Here is a 14,921-nt window from a genome sequence, read left to right as displayed (position 1 = left end):
CTTGCCCCTTAGCATCACATTTTATTCCAGGGTCAGATTCTGAAGTCAGTACAGACCTGATTCAAAATGAACGGGCATGGGTATGGTGACCTATACCTATAATCCCAGCACTTTGAGAGGCCAAGGTGGGTGGATCACCTACAAGTAGTTCGAGACCAGCCTGGCCAACATGGTGAAACTCCATCTCTACTAAAAATGCAAAAATTAGCCAGGTGTGTAGCATACGCCTGTAATCCCAGTAAGCCATTCAACACTTGAACTGTTGAATACATTTTTCTTCTTTTGCATTTTAAATTGATATATTTTAAGCTGGGCACTGGGATCACACCTGTAGTCCTAGATACTCCTGAGGCTAAGGCAGGAGAATCACTTGAACCCAGGAGGCAGAGGTTGCAGTGAGCCGAGACTGCACCACTACACTCCAGCCTGGGTGACAGAGCAAGAGTCCATCTCAGGGGGAAAAAAAAAAAAAAAAAAGGATTTTTGCCCCAACAAGCTGCTTTCACTACTAGAATTAGTCAACACAGCAAGACACCAAGAGGGGAAGGAAAATGAAAATGACTAAGGAAGCCACAGGCTGTTCACTCTGTGGCATCTGAGCGAGTGGACGAGGGGCAGACCCACCGACTTGCCCTCCATCTATTCATGGATCTACCCACCCATGTACTCATATGTCACACCCACATACACATACTACATGTGACAAGCAGGAACGCTGAGTCCTATCAGTCATATGTGCATATGCTTGAACTGTTGAATACATTTTTCTTCTTTTGCATTTTAAATTGATATATTTTAAGCTGGGCACTGGGATCACACCTGTAGTCCTAGATACTCCTGAGGCTGAGGCAGGAGGATGACTTCAGCCCAGGAATTTGAGGTTAGTAAGCCATGATCACACCACTGCACTCTAGCCTGGATGACAAAGCGAGATACCACCTCTAAAAAAATAACTTAAAAATTAGCTGGGCATGGTGGCACACACCTGTAGGAAATGACAAGAGGGCAGCTGGAGCCCAGGAGGTTGAGGCTTCAGTAAGCTATCGCTGCACCCCTGAACTCTAGCCTGGGCAACAGAGCAAGACCCCATCTCTGAAAATATGAAAATAAATTTTAAAAAACAAAAAATATGGCTCACACCTATAATCTCTGCAATTTGGGAGGCCGAGGCAGGCAGATCACTTGAGGTTAGGAGTTTGAGACCAGCATGACTAACATGGTGAAACCCCATCTCCACTAAAAATACAAAAATTAGTCAAGCGTGGTGGCGTGTGCCTATAGTTCCAGCTACTTGGGAAGCAGAGGCAGGAAAATCACTTGAGCCCAGGAGGTGGAGGCTGCAGGAGCCAACATCACACCACTGCACCACTGGCGACAGAGCAAGGCTGTCTCTAAATCAATAAATAAGCAAACTATGTTTTACATATCTTCCCATAACAGAAGTAAATCTTAAAGAATTCTGTGTTCTTTCCAAGTTTGAAATCCTTCGGAGGGAGAAGGATGAGAAGAGGAATGCTTTGGTAACTTTCTCTTTCTTCTAGGTTTACCCATTTATTTTTCTTTACTATCTTTTCTGAGGTCAATTATGGTCATTTATATTTTCCTAGAAAATTATGCATTGCATATAAGTTTTCCAATTTCTCTAAAAATTTTGCAAAGCACTCTCTTTTATGACTCTTGGTTTCCTCAAATCTTGAGTTATTTCTCCCCGATTAGCTATGCTTTCTTGGATTTTATTGGAATTCGGTTAAGATTTTTGTTTATAAAAACAAAAATAACTAACAATCCTACAAAAAGATGACTTGAACTTTGGGCACGTTCCAGTCCGGGGTAGCCAGCCTTGCTGACTTAGAAGCCTGCCATACACGCAGCCCTTCAGAAGAGACCCCTGCTTACACAAGTCGTCTCCATGAGCTTTAAATCCTGACACCCACCCCTCCAGTCACAGGTGATCACAGACGGCGGCCTCACTCCCTCAGGACCAGTAGGGGGCTGCAGTGAAGCTGAGCAGACCGATCAGCCTCTCTGGGTTAGGCAGGCAGTGGGTGCGCTCAGTCTTCCGGGTGCTGGGCCAGAAGCCCTCCGAGGAGAGCGCCCTCACCACAGCCTATGGCAGCCGCTGAGCTCGGGGGTCTTTCCCGATTTCCGCTGCCATTGCTCTTCTGTTGTGCCTCAGCACCTGCATCAGTGGCCCTCAGGCTTGCCCCCAGATTTCTGTGTTTCAGACCCCACAGGGTGGGGGAATCTCCTCCTACTATAGCCCATATTGAGGGTGTGACCCCTGGCCTGGGGGCCGCCATCACAGGGCACCCTCTCTCCCTTCTTGCTGGAAGTAGACGGCACTTGAGCCTGGCATCTGGCAACTGTTCTCAGGGACTTTGAACCACACACTGCCTTTCCCCTAGGCGGCACCTGCCTGTCTTTTCACACTGGACGTACAGCCTGGCCATCCAGTGAAGAATCAAACACTCTTGTGGGGGAAATTTAATTTTGAAAATCCAGCGACACAATGCAGTGGGCAGAGAGCTGAAGCTGAAGCCACAGAGGAAAGCTCAGGAGGTGGTTCAAGACCAGGGACCCCAGCATGTGAACACAGCTGGCTCCTGTGGGGACCCATGGGCCCAAGCAGAGGGAGTTCCATCAAAGATGACTACATCAGAAAGGAAGGACCAAGCCCTCATGTACAGGGAGAGGTAGGAAAGTCCCACAGGGTAACTGCTGAGCAGAGAGCAGAGCCCCACAAGGCCACAGCACGGAGGGGACCAGGCACTGGTGTGGACACCCACCGTCCCTTCCTGCCGAACTCCCAGTCCCCCGTGAGCCTCCAGCCTGCACCCAGACTTCACAGAGCAGCCTCTGCCACTCTGCCTGCACTCACCCTGAGAGGAGCTTTCTCCCATAATACACTCCAGGTGGAGAGACCACAGCTCTAAGAAAACCGAAAGATTCCCAGCGAAAACAATCTTTCAGGATTGGGATTAAATTATACAGTATATGACCAGTGTAGTTAATAGCCACAGAACCTCTTTTCTTTTTTTAATTAGAGACAAGGTCTCACTACATTGCCCAGGCTGCTTTTCAACTCCGGAGCTCAAAGGATCCTCCTGTCTTGGTCTCCCACAGGCATGAGCCGTGGTTCCTGGCTGAGCCTCTTAATAATAGTTTTATGAAACAAATCTATCAAGACAAAGGCTCTTTTAAGAATTAAATGTCATCATGAGGCTCTCAGCAGATACCACACGTATTGTTTGGAAAGGAAACAAGTCCTCACAACAGAAATTATACCTTATTCAACTTAAAAATCTCCATTTTTAACTCTTAGAACTCAACAGTAAAGACAAACAACCCACCTAAAAAATGGACAAAGGGTTTGAATAGACATTCCTCCAAATGGCCAATAAGCACGTGAAAAGATGGGCAGCATCAATAATCATCAGGGAAACGCAAACCAGAACCACAGAGAGATTCCACTCATACCCACTAGTACAGCCATAATAATAACAGTTTAAGTAAACAGAAAGTAGCAAACGTTAGCAAGGATGTGGAGAAACAGGAGCCCTCCTACGCTGACAGTAGACATGGAGAACCAGTACAGCCACTGTGGAAAACAGATTGAGAGTGCCTCACGAAGGCAAAATACAGGGTTACCATATGACCCAGCAATCCCACTCCTGGGCAGACACCTTGTATGTCAATATTCATAGCAGCATTATTCAAATAGCCAAAAGGAGAAAATGATACAAGTGTCCATCAACAGATGAGTGCATAAAATAGAAATGTAGAATATCCACACAATGGAATGTTTCTCAGCTATAAAAAGAGCTAAGGCGGAAGCAGGAGGATCGCTTGAAGCCACGGGTTCAAGACCAGCCTGGGCAACAAAGCAAGACTCTATCTCTAGACACACACACACACACACACAAATGATTACATTACTGGTACATGCAATAACATGGATGAATCTTGAAAACATTCCAGATGCTAAGTGAAAGGCCGGACGCAAAAGGCCACATACTGTATGGCTCCATTTGTGTGACGTGCCTAAAACAGGCATGACCAGAGACAGAAAGCTGACCACTGACTTCCCCAGTCGGGGGGGAGGGGGAAATGAAAAGTGACCGCCAATGGGTTTTGGGTTTCCCTTGGGGTAATAAAATGTTCTGGAACTAGACAGTCACAACAGTTGGACAAGACTGCAAAGACTGTAAAAGCCAGTTGAGTTGTAAACTTTCCTTCCTTCTTTTAAAATGGGGTCTTGCTCTGTTGCCCAGGCTGGAATGCATTGGTGCGATCTTGGCTCACTGCAACCTCCACCTCCCGGGTTCAAGCGATTCTCTTACCTCAGCCTCCCGAGTAGCTGGGATTACAGGCACTGACCACCATGCCCAGCTAATTTTTTTGCATTTTTAGTAGAGACAGGGTTTCACTATGTTGGCCAGGCTGGTCTCCAACTCCTGACCTCAGGTCATCCACCCACCTGGGCCTCCCAAAATGCTGGGATTGCAGGCGCAAGCCACTGCGCCTGGCTGAGTTGTACATTTTAAAACAGTAAAGTTGGAATTACGTGCTTTTTATATCCATTTTTTTTTTAAATCTCCATTATGTGTCACACCAACAAGTAAATCCCGGACATCTGAGAGGGAGATGTCCAGAAGCCTTTGCAAACACCCAAATTCATGCACACCACTGTGATATATGGCTTTCCCTGCAAAATGAAACCCAGCACCGCAGACACTTTGAAGTGGCCGTCCCCCTCCAATCTGTTATTGATTGTTTCCCCCTTGATCAGCACTTTCCAATTTGGCTGGAGCATGATTTTACAACTCTTCCTAGTTGCATATGGCAAGCATACGGTAGGTTCCTTGTTGTCACCTCCAAATTTAGCTTTCCATTCTTCAACGCATCACATCTTCCACTTTCTGAGTAGAAGCAGCACTTCGTCCCTCGCCTGGCACCTGCCTGTCCTTTAGAGCTACCTCCCCATCTCTGTGTCATGGTCCTCAAGTTAACTCAGGAAACACACATGGCACGTGAGATTTGTGAAACCACGACAGCTGAGCTGCAGTTTTAGTCCCCAGCCTGACAGTGGGGGGTCCTTGTTTGTAATTTGTCACACACACACACACACACACACACACACACACACACACACACCTCCCTTGTTCAAAGGAACATGATGATGAGAGAAAATATCCTCGAGAGGCTTGTTAAGGACAGAGTTAAGCCCTATTTCTCTCTAAAAAATATTACACTTCAAGTAGGTCAATTAATAGAGGAGGGTTGGAAATGCAGTTATCCAGGCAGGAAGATAAAACCAGAGATCAGGCAGGATGTGGGGCTTAAGGCAGCAAGACTCCACAGCAGAATGCTCTGGGCACAGCTTCCACCACCATGAGGGAGAGGAAGGGATAAAGGGCAGAGAGGGACAGGAAGTAAGGATCTTCTGACCAGCCACCACGGCCTCCCCAGTGCAAATACGCTGCATACTTCTATTGTCTCCATTTGAATCTACAAATCTTAAAAGTTTAAACAGTAACTTGTCCAAAGTTACGTTTTTAAGAAGTGGCAAAGCCAGAATTAAACCAGTTGGTGTTCTTTCCACAGTTACCAGGCTCTCGCCACCCCACCCCTCAGTGTCTGGTAGAGAGGAGACCACATGTCCCGGGAGCTCCCCTGCCAGTGAGAGGGGTGCTCCCACCCAGGACGGGAAGATATAGCGAGCCCAGCATGACTGCAGACCTGTGAGGCAGAGGGGAGGAAACGGACTCCACCAGTCCTCCCTGGGCAGTGATTCCACGGGCTGCAGCCCACACTGCAACCCCCTTTAGCCAACACGGCATGCTCTTCAATCCTCTATGGGCTCTCTAGCAAATCCCTCAGTGGCCTCGGACAGCAAGAGTCCAACACAGGGCTGACTAGCAGGGGCCACCCTCTGGGACCAGCTCTAATGCACTGACTGACACCCCCGAGAGGTCTGGTCGCCACAGGCTGCCATCCTCCACGCAGGCTGCACAACGATGCCTTTCTTTCCTTCTTGCTGTAACGTGTTTGGTGTGCCTAAAAGAGTTTCTAGGTCATGCCACTAAAGTGCTCGGAGTGATGGCAGTAGGTGACAACACCTTTATGCGCTGGTGGAGTTGGTCTCAAGAGTCCAGAATAAACTGCTTTGCGCAATCTAAGCTCACTTCCAGGAAGCTCCTTCCAATAGCATGGTCTCCGGGGACAGGGCAACGCAGGAAGCACGTGGGCGGGGCTGACTACGAAGGCTTCTGGCTGAAGAGCATGAATCAGAATTCTCACTGAACACGGCCCGTGGAAAAGCTGTCAGGTGAGAAGCGCTAGAAAGGAGGGGAAGATGAAGTGGGAGAGCACTGCTGGGGCCACGGCAAGAATATAAAACATTGGTCACAGGAACAGTTCTTCACTTTCTGGGCAGGAAGCAGTTAAGTGAAACTGTCAATACACAGCAGTTAATCCCAAGACAACCAGAAGTTACTGTCCTGCAAATTTCATGAGTACACAGGCAAAGTGCTTCAGAGCAGGTACTGAATTATGCAAGCTGTGAGCCATCCACACACACTTCTGCCTTTGCCCATGAGTCCTTATTGGCAGCTTGTCACAGGAAGTCACAGTGGATGAAGCCCAACCTGAGGACCCACAGAGAAGGAAGTCAGCTGAGTGTGGGAAGGAGGAGGGAGGGCCGGCGGCAGGGCAGAAAGCAAGGCGGGGATGGATGACGGACTGGTAATAGCATCAGGGCAGCACGCCAGGGGATGCTGCCAATCGCAATTATAGGGCCATTTTCACCAGCTGAACAGGACTGTCAATTTGGAAGTAATGTCACAATGTGAATGCCCCAAGCAGGAGTCACTGTAACAGTGCACATTGGGCTGTTCCACAGATAGCTTTGGAGTACCTCCCAGGTGTGGAATACAGTCCCAGGGCCATTCAGCTGCTTGTTCCTCAGTTATCCACATCTGATCCTTAAAATCCTAAGAAAAGGTAGAACCCACTTAATCATGGGTCTTTACCACATCTGTATTTAGTCCATTTTCACACTGCTGACAAAGACATACCTGAGACTGGGCAATTTACAAAAGAAAGGTTCAATGAACTTAAAGTTCCCCATGGCTGGGGAGGCCTCACAATCATGGAGGAAGGCAATGAGGAGCAAGTCACATCTTACATGGATGGTGGCAGGCAAGAGAGAGCTTGTGCAGGGAAGTGAGACTTCTTCACTACGCACAACAGCACAGGAAAGACCCGCCCCTGTGATCCAATTCCCTCCCACAGGCTCCTCCCACAACATGTGGGAACTGTGGGAGTTACAATTCACGAGATTTGGGCGGGGACACAGCCAAACCATATTAGCATCCATCTCTAAAATTCATTCCAAGACATTTGGGGCACAGGCAGGCAAGTGATTTTTACTTATACCGATCACTCTGCACACAAAGCAGAGGCCTGCATGAGCATCTCAGGGAAAGAAGACACATGGTATAGCCATCTGTACGGCACCCTCCAAAGCCAGCCTGGCCATCTGACTAGGCGCCTCCCACAAAACCTAGCAGTGTGAGCGCTCAATGCCGAAGATTTCACAGTGTGTCATACATGACCACATGACACTCCCCATGAGGTACATGGGTCAAGCAGGAGCCCCATTCAGGGACAAGGAGAAGCAGCCTGGATTCCAATCATCCTCATGACAAACCCCTATAAAACACAGATTACACATAAACATTCAGTTCTGCAAATAACACTTGTGCCTAAAATCCAAAAGACACACCTGGAAGTGTCCAAAGTAGAACCAAAACTGTCACCACTGCCCTTCTCAAGCCCCTGTTCCCCAAACCCTCTCCTCCCACCAGGAGGTACAGTCATCAGCTTTGGTTCATTCGAAGCATCTCATAAAAGCATACAAACAACTCTATTATCAGTGCCATGGAAAGGATGACTGTCATTTACATTCAAATGCAGTGACAATTTCTACTGGGCTAATAGACCAGGTCTTGGGAGCTGTTTTGTTCTCTCCATGAACATACTCTGCGTCGTGTTAGGCATTATAAAAAACGTGTTTGTCTAACAGTAAAATCGACTTCCATCCCTTGACCACAAATCACCTGTGACACATCTGAGAAGCACGGCCAACTGAAAGAAAGCTGAAATTCAAAACCTGTTCACTGTGATCCACAAACCGTGGTTCTGTGTGGACAACTGAGAACTGTCAGCCACATCAAAACTGACTCAGCCTGACCACTCAGCTCCCTAGAGGCCCCACGGCTGCCACACAGGACTAGCTGCCTTCACCACTCACAGACTGGACAAGATGAGAACGAGCTCCTACAATGTGCCTTCGTGATTGGAGAGCACCTTCCGCCTCCTTCCCTGGATGCACCTGCCCGAAAGACGGATGTGGTCACTGGAGGTGCCGCCACATTGTTTCATCTTCCCATATGAACTTATTTAAAGCCACCAGAAGAATTAAAGCTCATCCCAAGTAAAGAGGTGTGGCCTCTGCTCCTGGTGTGGTCCACTCTCTCTGGGGAAAGGAGGACACAGACAGCAAGGCCCCCCCACTGGCCTTTTTCCACAGCTCCAGCTCCTAACTTCCATCCTATACTAAACTGCCAGAAGCCCCAATTTGTTAGAAAAATTCTCTAAAAAGATAAATTCTTCACTGTATGCTCCCAGCTTTATAATAATCTCCCATTCCCATCTCCCAATAAAACTTTCATTTGAGACTTATGATGGAACGAGTGAGGTTTTACTGCAGAATTTTCCACTGAAACAACAGTCAGTACTTTTCCTCCAATCTCTGGCAGAACACAAATTTATGCACCTACAAGGCAATAAGGCAAAGCCTTAAATTTAATCAGAAGAAACATTTCATCAGTGGCAAACTGATAAATTATTTAGAAAAGGGCTCAATGGGCCTAAGCAAGGAAATATGGGCCAGAGAGAGGCTGGCAGCCTTCGGAAAAAAAATATAATCACCATGGTTTCTCTCAATTCCTTCTTGAACTGGAATCACCTATATCGAAAGCTAGAAAAGTACAGAACAAGTCCAAGTGTTCCAGCATCAGCAAGGAAATCATCAGGCTCCCAGGCACCGGGCCGGCGGGGCCAGCGGGGCCAGCGGGTGTTCAGGTCGGTTTTCCGCCCCTCCTGGACAGGCACTACCGCTGAGGAAATGGGCATTTCCTACTCCACTCCCATCCACACCAGCGCAGCGGCAGCGACTCCAGCAAACTTTAATGAAAATAGCCTCATTTTCATGAAATGACCCAAGCTTTGTAAGTCTTGCAATAAAGGACACATTGAAAGAGAAAACCAGATCTATGGGTCTTTCCGTGGAAGGTCTGGGAAATGTAATAACACCCCCATTGTTTTATTGCAGATGGCACATCAACCTGTCTTTATTACTGCAGGAACTCCAGAGCCCTGTAGATGCAATAAAGTGGTGCGTGTTTAGCCTCGCAATGTTTCAAAGGACCCTGATTTACAGTCAGGAACCAGGCACCCTGCACTTGAACGTGTGGGCTTGCTAAGTGCCTCCTGTTTTGTGCCTACTCCAGAAGGCAGCATGAGGTCTGCCGCACACCGAGAGCCATGCCATCTACGCCAGGCCTCCCTCCCTCTCTCCTGTAAGAGCCACGCCATCTACCCCAGGCCTCCCTCCCTCTCTCCTGTAGACCACGGAAAGCTGTGAGAAGCAGTGTGCCATGCACACCAGGGCAGATGCTATTATTACCCAGTGCATATGGCACAGCCCCACGCTCACACCGCAGAGCCAGTCAGAGGTATCCTGTGACATCCGCTACCTTAGGCTAATTTCTAAAATAGATGAGGCCCGCTCATCGTGAGTAGCAGGAAATTTTTAAGCATTTTTATTGTACTTAAAAATGAATGCAATAGTGTTAGCATTCCAAAAGCAAAATTAGGTACTCATTGTTGTGGTCTTGCTTCCTGAATGCAAAAAAAAGATCCCAGTCTGCATGTGTGAACGGCTTCCTTCTATGCCGCAATGGATACTTCATTCCAGCTTCCACGTTACAGACCAGCCCAGATGGGACCCCACCCGTGGGTGCCTCTTCCTCAGCATCCTGTAATCCTGACACATTCTCTGTCTCACCAGCCCTTCAAACCAGCTCTTACTCAGAGAATCATTTTGCACATCCATTGCTGAAATCCGGCCAACTTTAACAAATTTTCCCAGACTACGAATCACTCAGAGGACTGCACCCCTGTGTGCCTGTGCTCGCCGTCCCAGGGCAATGTGCTACTGTCACAGGAAGGGAATCCTCAATCCCACGCTGAGCCTACACTGTCATCTTTCTGGCTGTCATCACTGACCTGCAAGGAAAGGTCGCCTTCCCTACATCATGATGCCTCTTCTCAATGCCACAGAAGAGATCTGCTCCTAGACAGAAATCCAGATGAAAAATGACAGACGCCACCTTAGAAGGTTCCACTTCCTGTCAGCTAGCATCAACTATCTGGTATCTACCAAGCTCAACTAATAATAGAGCTAGCAGGAAATCCACTCTTAACACTCAAAATGAAAAACTATAAATCACACCAAATGGAATGCACATACAGTCTCTTGAAATATTAAACACATGTATTCTGAAAGGCTGTATTTCCTTATCTAATAATTCTTTGAAAAGAAGAAATTAGTTATAATACCAGAGACTCATTCTAGAAAGAACACAATTGGCAGATCTGACTTTGTTTGGTGACATTGTTTTTTAAACAAACGTATCTAGTAAAACTCAAAGGTACAAAGCGAAACCCAGGAGATGGCCAGAAAGGCATTCCTCTGAATTCCCATCATGTTGGTCAACAGCACGCCAAACGCCAACACCGCCTCGTCTTCCAGTACTGCCCCTCGCCCTATGCTCCTGTAAGCAACCGCCTCACCATGCTGAGACCCTAGGGTATCTTCAAAGTCTTCAAAGAAGCTTTTCTCTGTGGAAAACACTAGGCACCTCTACTATTTTTTTTAAAGGACTCCACCATCCAAATCTCTTTCCAGTCCCCATCCAATCTCCAAACATGCTGTGTAATTGCTCTCAAGAAAAAGGCCACTGCATGTTTACATAAACCACCAAGAGGTAACGAATTTAAGAAAGGGAAAAGTAAAGCCATTAGACATCAATCAAAAAGCCATTAGGACACTGCCTTCTTTTTTTTTTTTTTTTTGTTTGAGATGGAGTTTCGCTCTTGTTACACAGGCTGGAGTGCAATGGCGCGATCTCGGCTCATCGCCATCTCCGCCTCCTGGATTCAGGCAATTCTCCTGCCTCAGCCTCCCGAGCAGCTGGGATTACAGGCACGCACCACCGTGCTCAGCTAATTTTTTGTAATTTTAGTAGAGACGGGGTTTCACCATGTTGACCAAGATGGTCTCGATCTGCTGACCTCGTGATCCACCCGCCTCGGCCTCCCAAAGTGCTGGGATTACAGGCTTGAGCCACCGCGCCCGGCCAGGACACTGCCTTCTAAAGAACAAGTCTGCTGTAAGCAGGAGGATGCGTCCTAAGACACAGAGGTGCTTTCTAACAATTCGCTCCTGGCTGCAAGCAGCAGCAGCAGCGACCCGAGGGCATCCTTACAGGCAGGACAATTTCGTTTCTGGCTCTTCTCTCACTCTAAAAATGTAAGTAATGGCTAAGGAATCCCTGAATCCCAGATCATGTGCATAAATGATCCACGAACAAAAATTCCAACCAAGTAAGTGTTGAAAAGGTTCCATAAATCATTTTTTTCCACGAGGCTCACATCCAAAAGGGGAGAGTAAAACTCACAGGGGACGCACAGGTGAGGCACCGGCTCAACCTGTGCTCTTCATTATACTCCTTTAGGTAACTCCAATCCATCTGCCACGCAAAGCCGAATATAGGGCACCTTCAAACGCGCCCAGATTCCTAGTTTTTTATTAAATTTATTAAATCTCCAAACCATTTAATAAGAAAGGCTTAAAGGTCTTTGGGTGGATTACAAATAACTTAGGATCTTAAAGGTAAATTGACAGTTACAATCTATGCCATTTTTCTTTAAAAAAAAAAAAAGTAGGATATAAGCAAAAAAAAAAAAAAACCCACACATTAATTGGTAACTGCCTCCCTAAAAAGAACCGTATATTTTTAATCAAAGACAAAGCATATAATAGGTGTCATCTTTTGAATGTTGGGTGCTTTATTCTCAACTATTTGAAAACTGAAGACATGAGGAATAGCGCTAACTAGCTGAGGTTGCAAAAAAGTTACTGAAAATACATTTTTCTGAGAAAAAACCATGGGTTCCAGTCACAACAATGCTAATAAAATTTAAAAAAAAAAATCATGGTTAAGAGTAACATGAAGAATATTTTTTCTTTTCTAAAAATCTGGAGTAAACTTAAGCAAAGTAAGTCGGGACTGTCCAATGCAAGACTTGCAATTATGTGTACGCTGGCAAGACAGTACCTTGACCTACAGCCAGCAGGCTGAACGGAGCGCCCAGGCGCCACACTGCACAAGGCAGGGTCCGCACAGAATTCACTTGGATTCAAAGACTGTTGGTAACCAAGGAACTAGAGTTTCCCTGTAAGAAAGAAAAGGAAGAGCAAGTAAAGCAAGCTTACCCTTGGCTGCCAGTTTTCATACTGCTTCTGTAGATTTGCACCGATGGTTTCCAGAGCCTTCTGAGGACCCATCGACAGAGGATCTGAGGAAGCAACGGAAAGGAGAAAGTTCTTTACGTATGCATGTCCTCCTCTGCTAGACCTCTTTTCACAGTTTCTTCTTATATAACGCTCTTCAAAGTCACCTTTGACTAACAGCGACACAATGCCTAAGGTTGACGGGTGTTAAACCAGGTTTACAAAACCGCTCATGTGCTCAAACAAGCTGACATGCCCATGAAAGCCAGTGTTTTAACAGCGGGGCAAGCAACTGTTCTTCTATACATGCTCATGTATATTTCAGCACCTGCAGCTTTCCCACACTTTCACTGTTTTCTTCTCAGGCTCCTGATCAGGCTTTCTGTGAAAAGGCAGCTCTGCAGTGACAACACAGCATCTGTGTGTTCAAACTACGGCTCTCGTGGGTACAGGAATAGCAGAAGGAAATAAGACAATGAAGTGATACTTTTTAATTAATTTTCATCTGTACTCAGTTTTCACACCAAAAAAATCAGTTTCACATACATACATGTCCAGGGTTTACCCATTTATTTCAGGAGTGGCTTCTACAGCAATGAACTCTCAGCCAGCAGTTCACAAACTTGTTTGGTCTCAGGACGCGTCTGCACTCTACAATTACTGAAAACCCTGAAGAGCTTCGGTTTATGTTGTTGTATCTATCAGTATCTCCTATATGTGAAATTCAGCTAAGATTTCTAAAATCGTTTTTTCTTCGTTCATCTTAAAAACAATAACAAACCCATTACATTTTAACATAAATATTTATTATAAAAATAACTATTTTTTCCAAAAAAGCTTAGGGAGAAAAGCAGCATTATTGTACATTTTTGTGAATTTCTGGAATACGTGGTTTGATTGAGGATGGGTGACTCTCATTCTGCATTTGCCTGTGGCAGTTCATGGCTTTGGTGAATGCGTACGCAGAAGCTCCTACCTCACACACATATCTATCATTAGAAAGCAGAAGAGTATCTTAAAATGCTATTTTACATAGTCATGACTCTTTTTCTTTGATACTACACCAAAACTTATCAAATGGTAATTACGTCCAGGATATTTGAGACGTACTATCTGAAACCACATCAATGAAGCTTTTGTACACTATCACATTAATATTCACTGCCCTCTGTTGTACCTTGAGTGGGTTTTTTTTACCCACAGCTTATTTTGTATCATCATGCATTGACCATTTGCAAAATACTGGCTTACTGAACTGTATGGATTTTATATTTTCATTCTCTAATATTAAAAAAAAAATCCCTACTCATTAATATCACCATGAGCTCATCAGAAATGTCTTAAGTACTAAGAAGTTGCCAGGCTCAGCCGGGTATAGTGGCTCCCCACTGTAATCCCAGCACTTTGAGAGGCCAAGGCAGGTGGATCACCAGAGGTCAGGAGTTCTATACCAGCCTGACCACCATGGTGAAACACCATCTCTACTAAATATACAAAAATTAGCTGGGCGCGGTGGCATGTGCCTGTAATCCCAGCAACTCAGGAGGATCAGGCAGGAGAATCGCTTGAACCCGGGAGGCGGAGGTTCCAGTGAGCCAGATCGCGCCATTGCACTCCAGCCTGGGCAACAAGAGTGAAACTTTATCTCTTTAAAAAAAAAAAAAAAAAATTTCCACAGTCACACCTACCTTCAGCAACCACCTTCCACATCAGTCTGCAGCCATCCATATGGGGAGGGACCCTCCGTCAGCCAATTAAATGCAAGAGATTACGACTCGCTGAGGTTCAAGTGATCATTAACATTTTTCAGCAATTTTTAAATTAAGGTATGCATATTATTCTTTTAGAAACAATGCTAATGCACACTTAAGAGACTACAGTACAGTGTAAACATACTTTTATATGCACTGGGACACCAAGATGTTCATGTGACTCACTTACTGCAGTGGTCTGGAACCAAACCCGCAGTGTCTCCGAGGGGCACCTGTATAGTTTTGGCACTATTTAATATATTTTTAAGCTATATATATGTTACTCTGATTTTTTTTTAAAGCAAATAAATAAAAATCATGATGTTAATAAGATTTTACAGCTGGAAAGGACCTTCATCCATAGATAGGTCAAAGTCATCAAGGGCTTTTGAAAACAGAGATGCCAGGCCTTAACCTTCTGGAAATTCTAATTCAGTGGTTCTAACTCAGTGAACACCTCTGGCTGAGGAAAACGTGGTAAAAACCAGGTACTATCTAACTTCTCTGGAAGAGTTGCAGTAAATTTG

At 45.9% G+C, this 14,921-nt stretch overlaps 1 protein-coding gene across 4 annotated transcripts in view; it reads right to left on the bottom strand.

Annotated features, from left to right (window-relative positions):
* Positions 1-14,921, bottom strand: part of RPTOR (regulatory associated protein of MTOR complex 1) — a 424,873-nt gene that overhangs the window by 319,523 nt on the left and 90,429 nt on the right. For all 4 annotated transcript variants that reach the window (XM_054256583.2, XM_054256581.2, XM_078374864.1 and 1 more), the window contains exon 3: positions 12,626-12,708. In XM_054256583.2, coding sequence (XP_054112558.1) covers positions 12,626-12,708 — 83 coding nt within the window. The remainder of the gene's footprint in view (positions 1-12,625; positions 12,709-14,921) is intronic.

This window comes from Callithrix jacchus, chromosome 5, assembly GCF_049354715.1.
Source record: "Callithrix jacchus isolate 240 chromosome 5, calJac240_pri, whole genome shotgun sequence".
Taxonomy (NCBI): Eukaryota; Metazoa; Chordata; class Mammalia; order Primates; family Cebidae; genus Callithrix; species Callithrix jacchus.
Note: the sequence above shows the minus strand (reverse complement) of the source record. Positions and strands in the feature narration are given on the sequence as shown.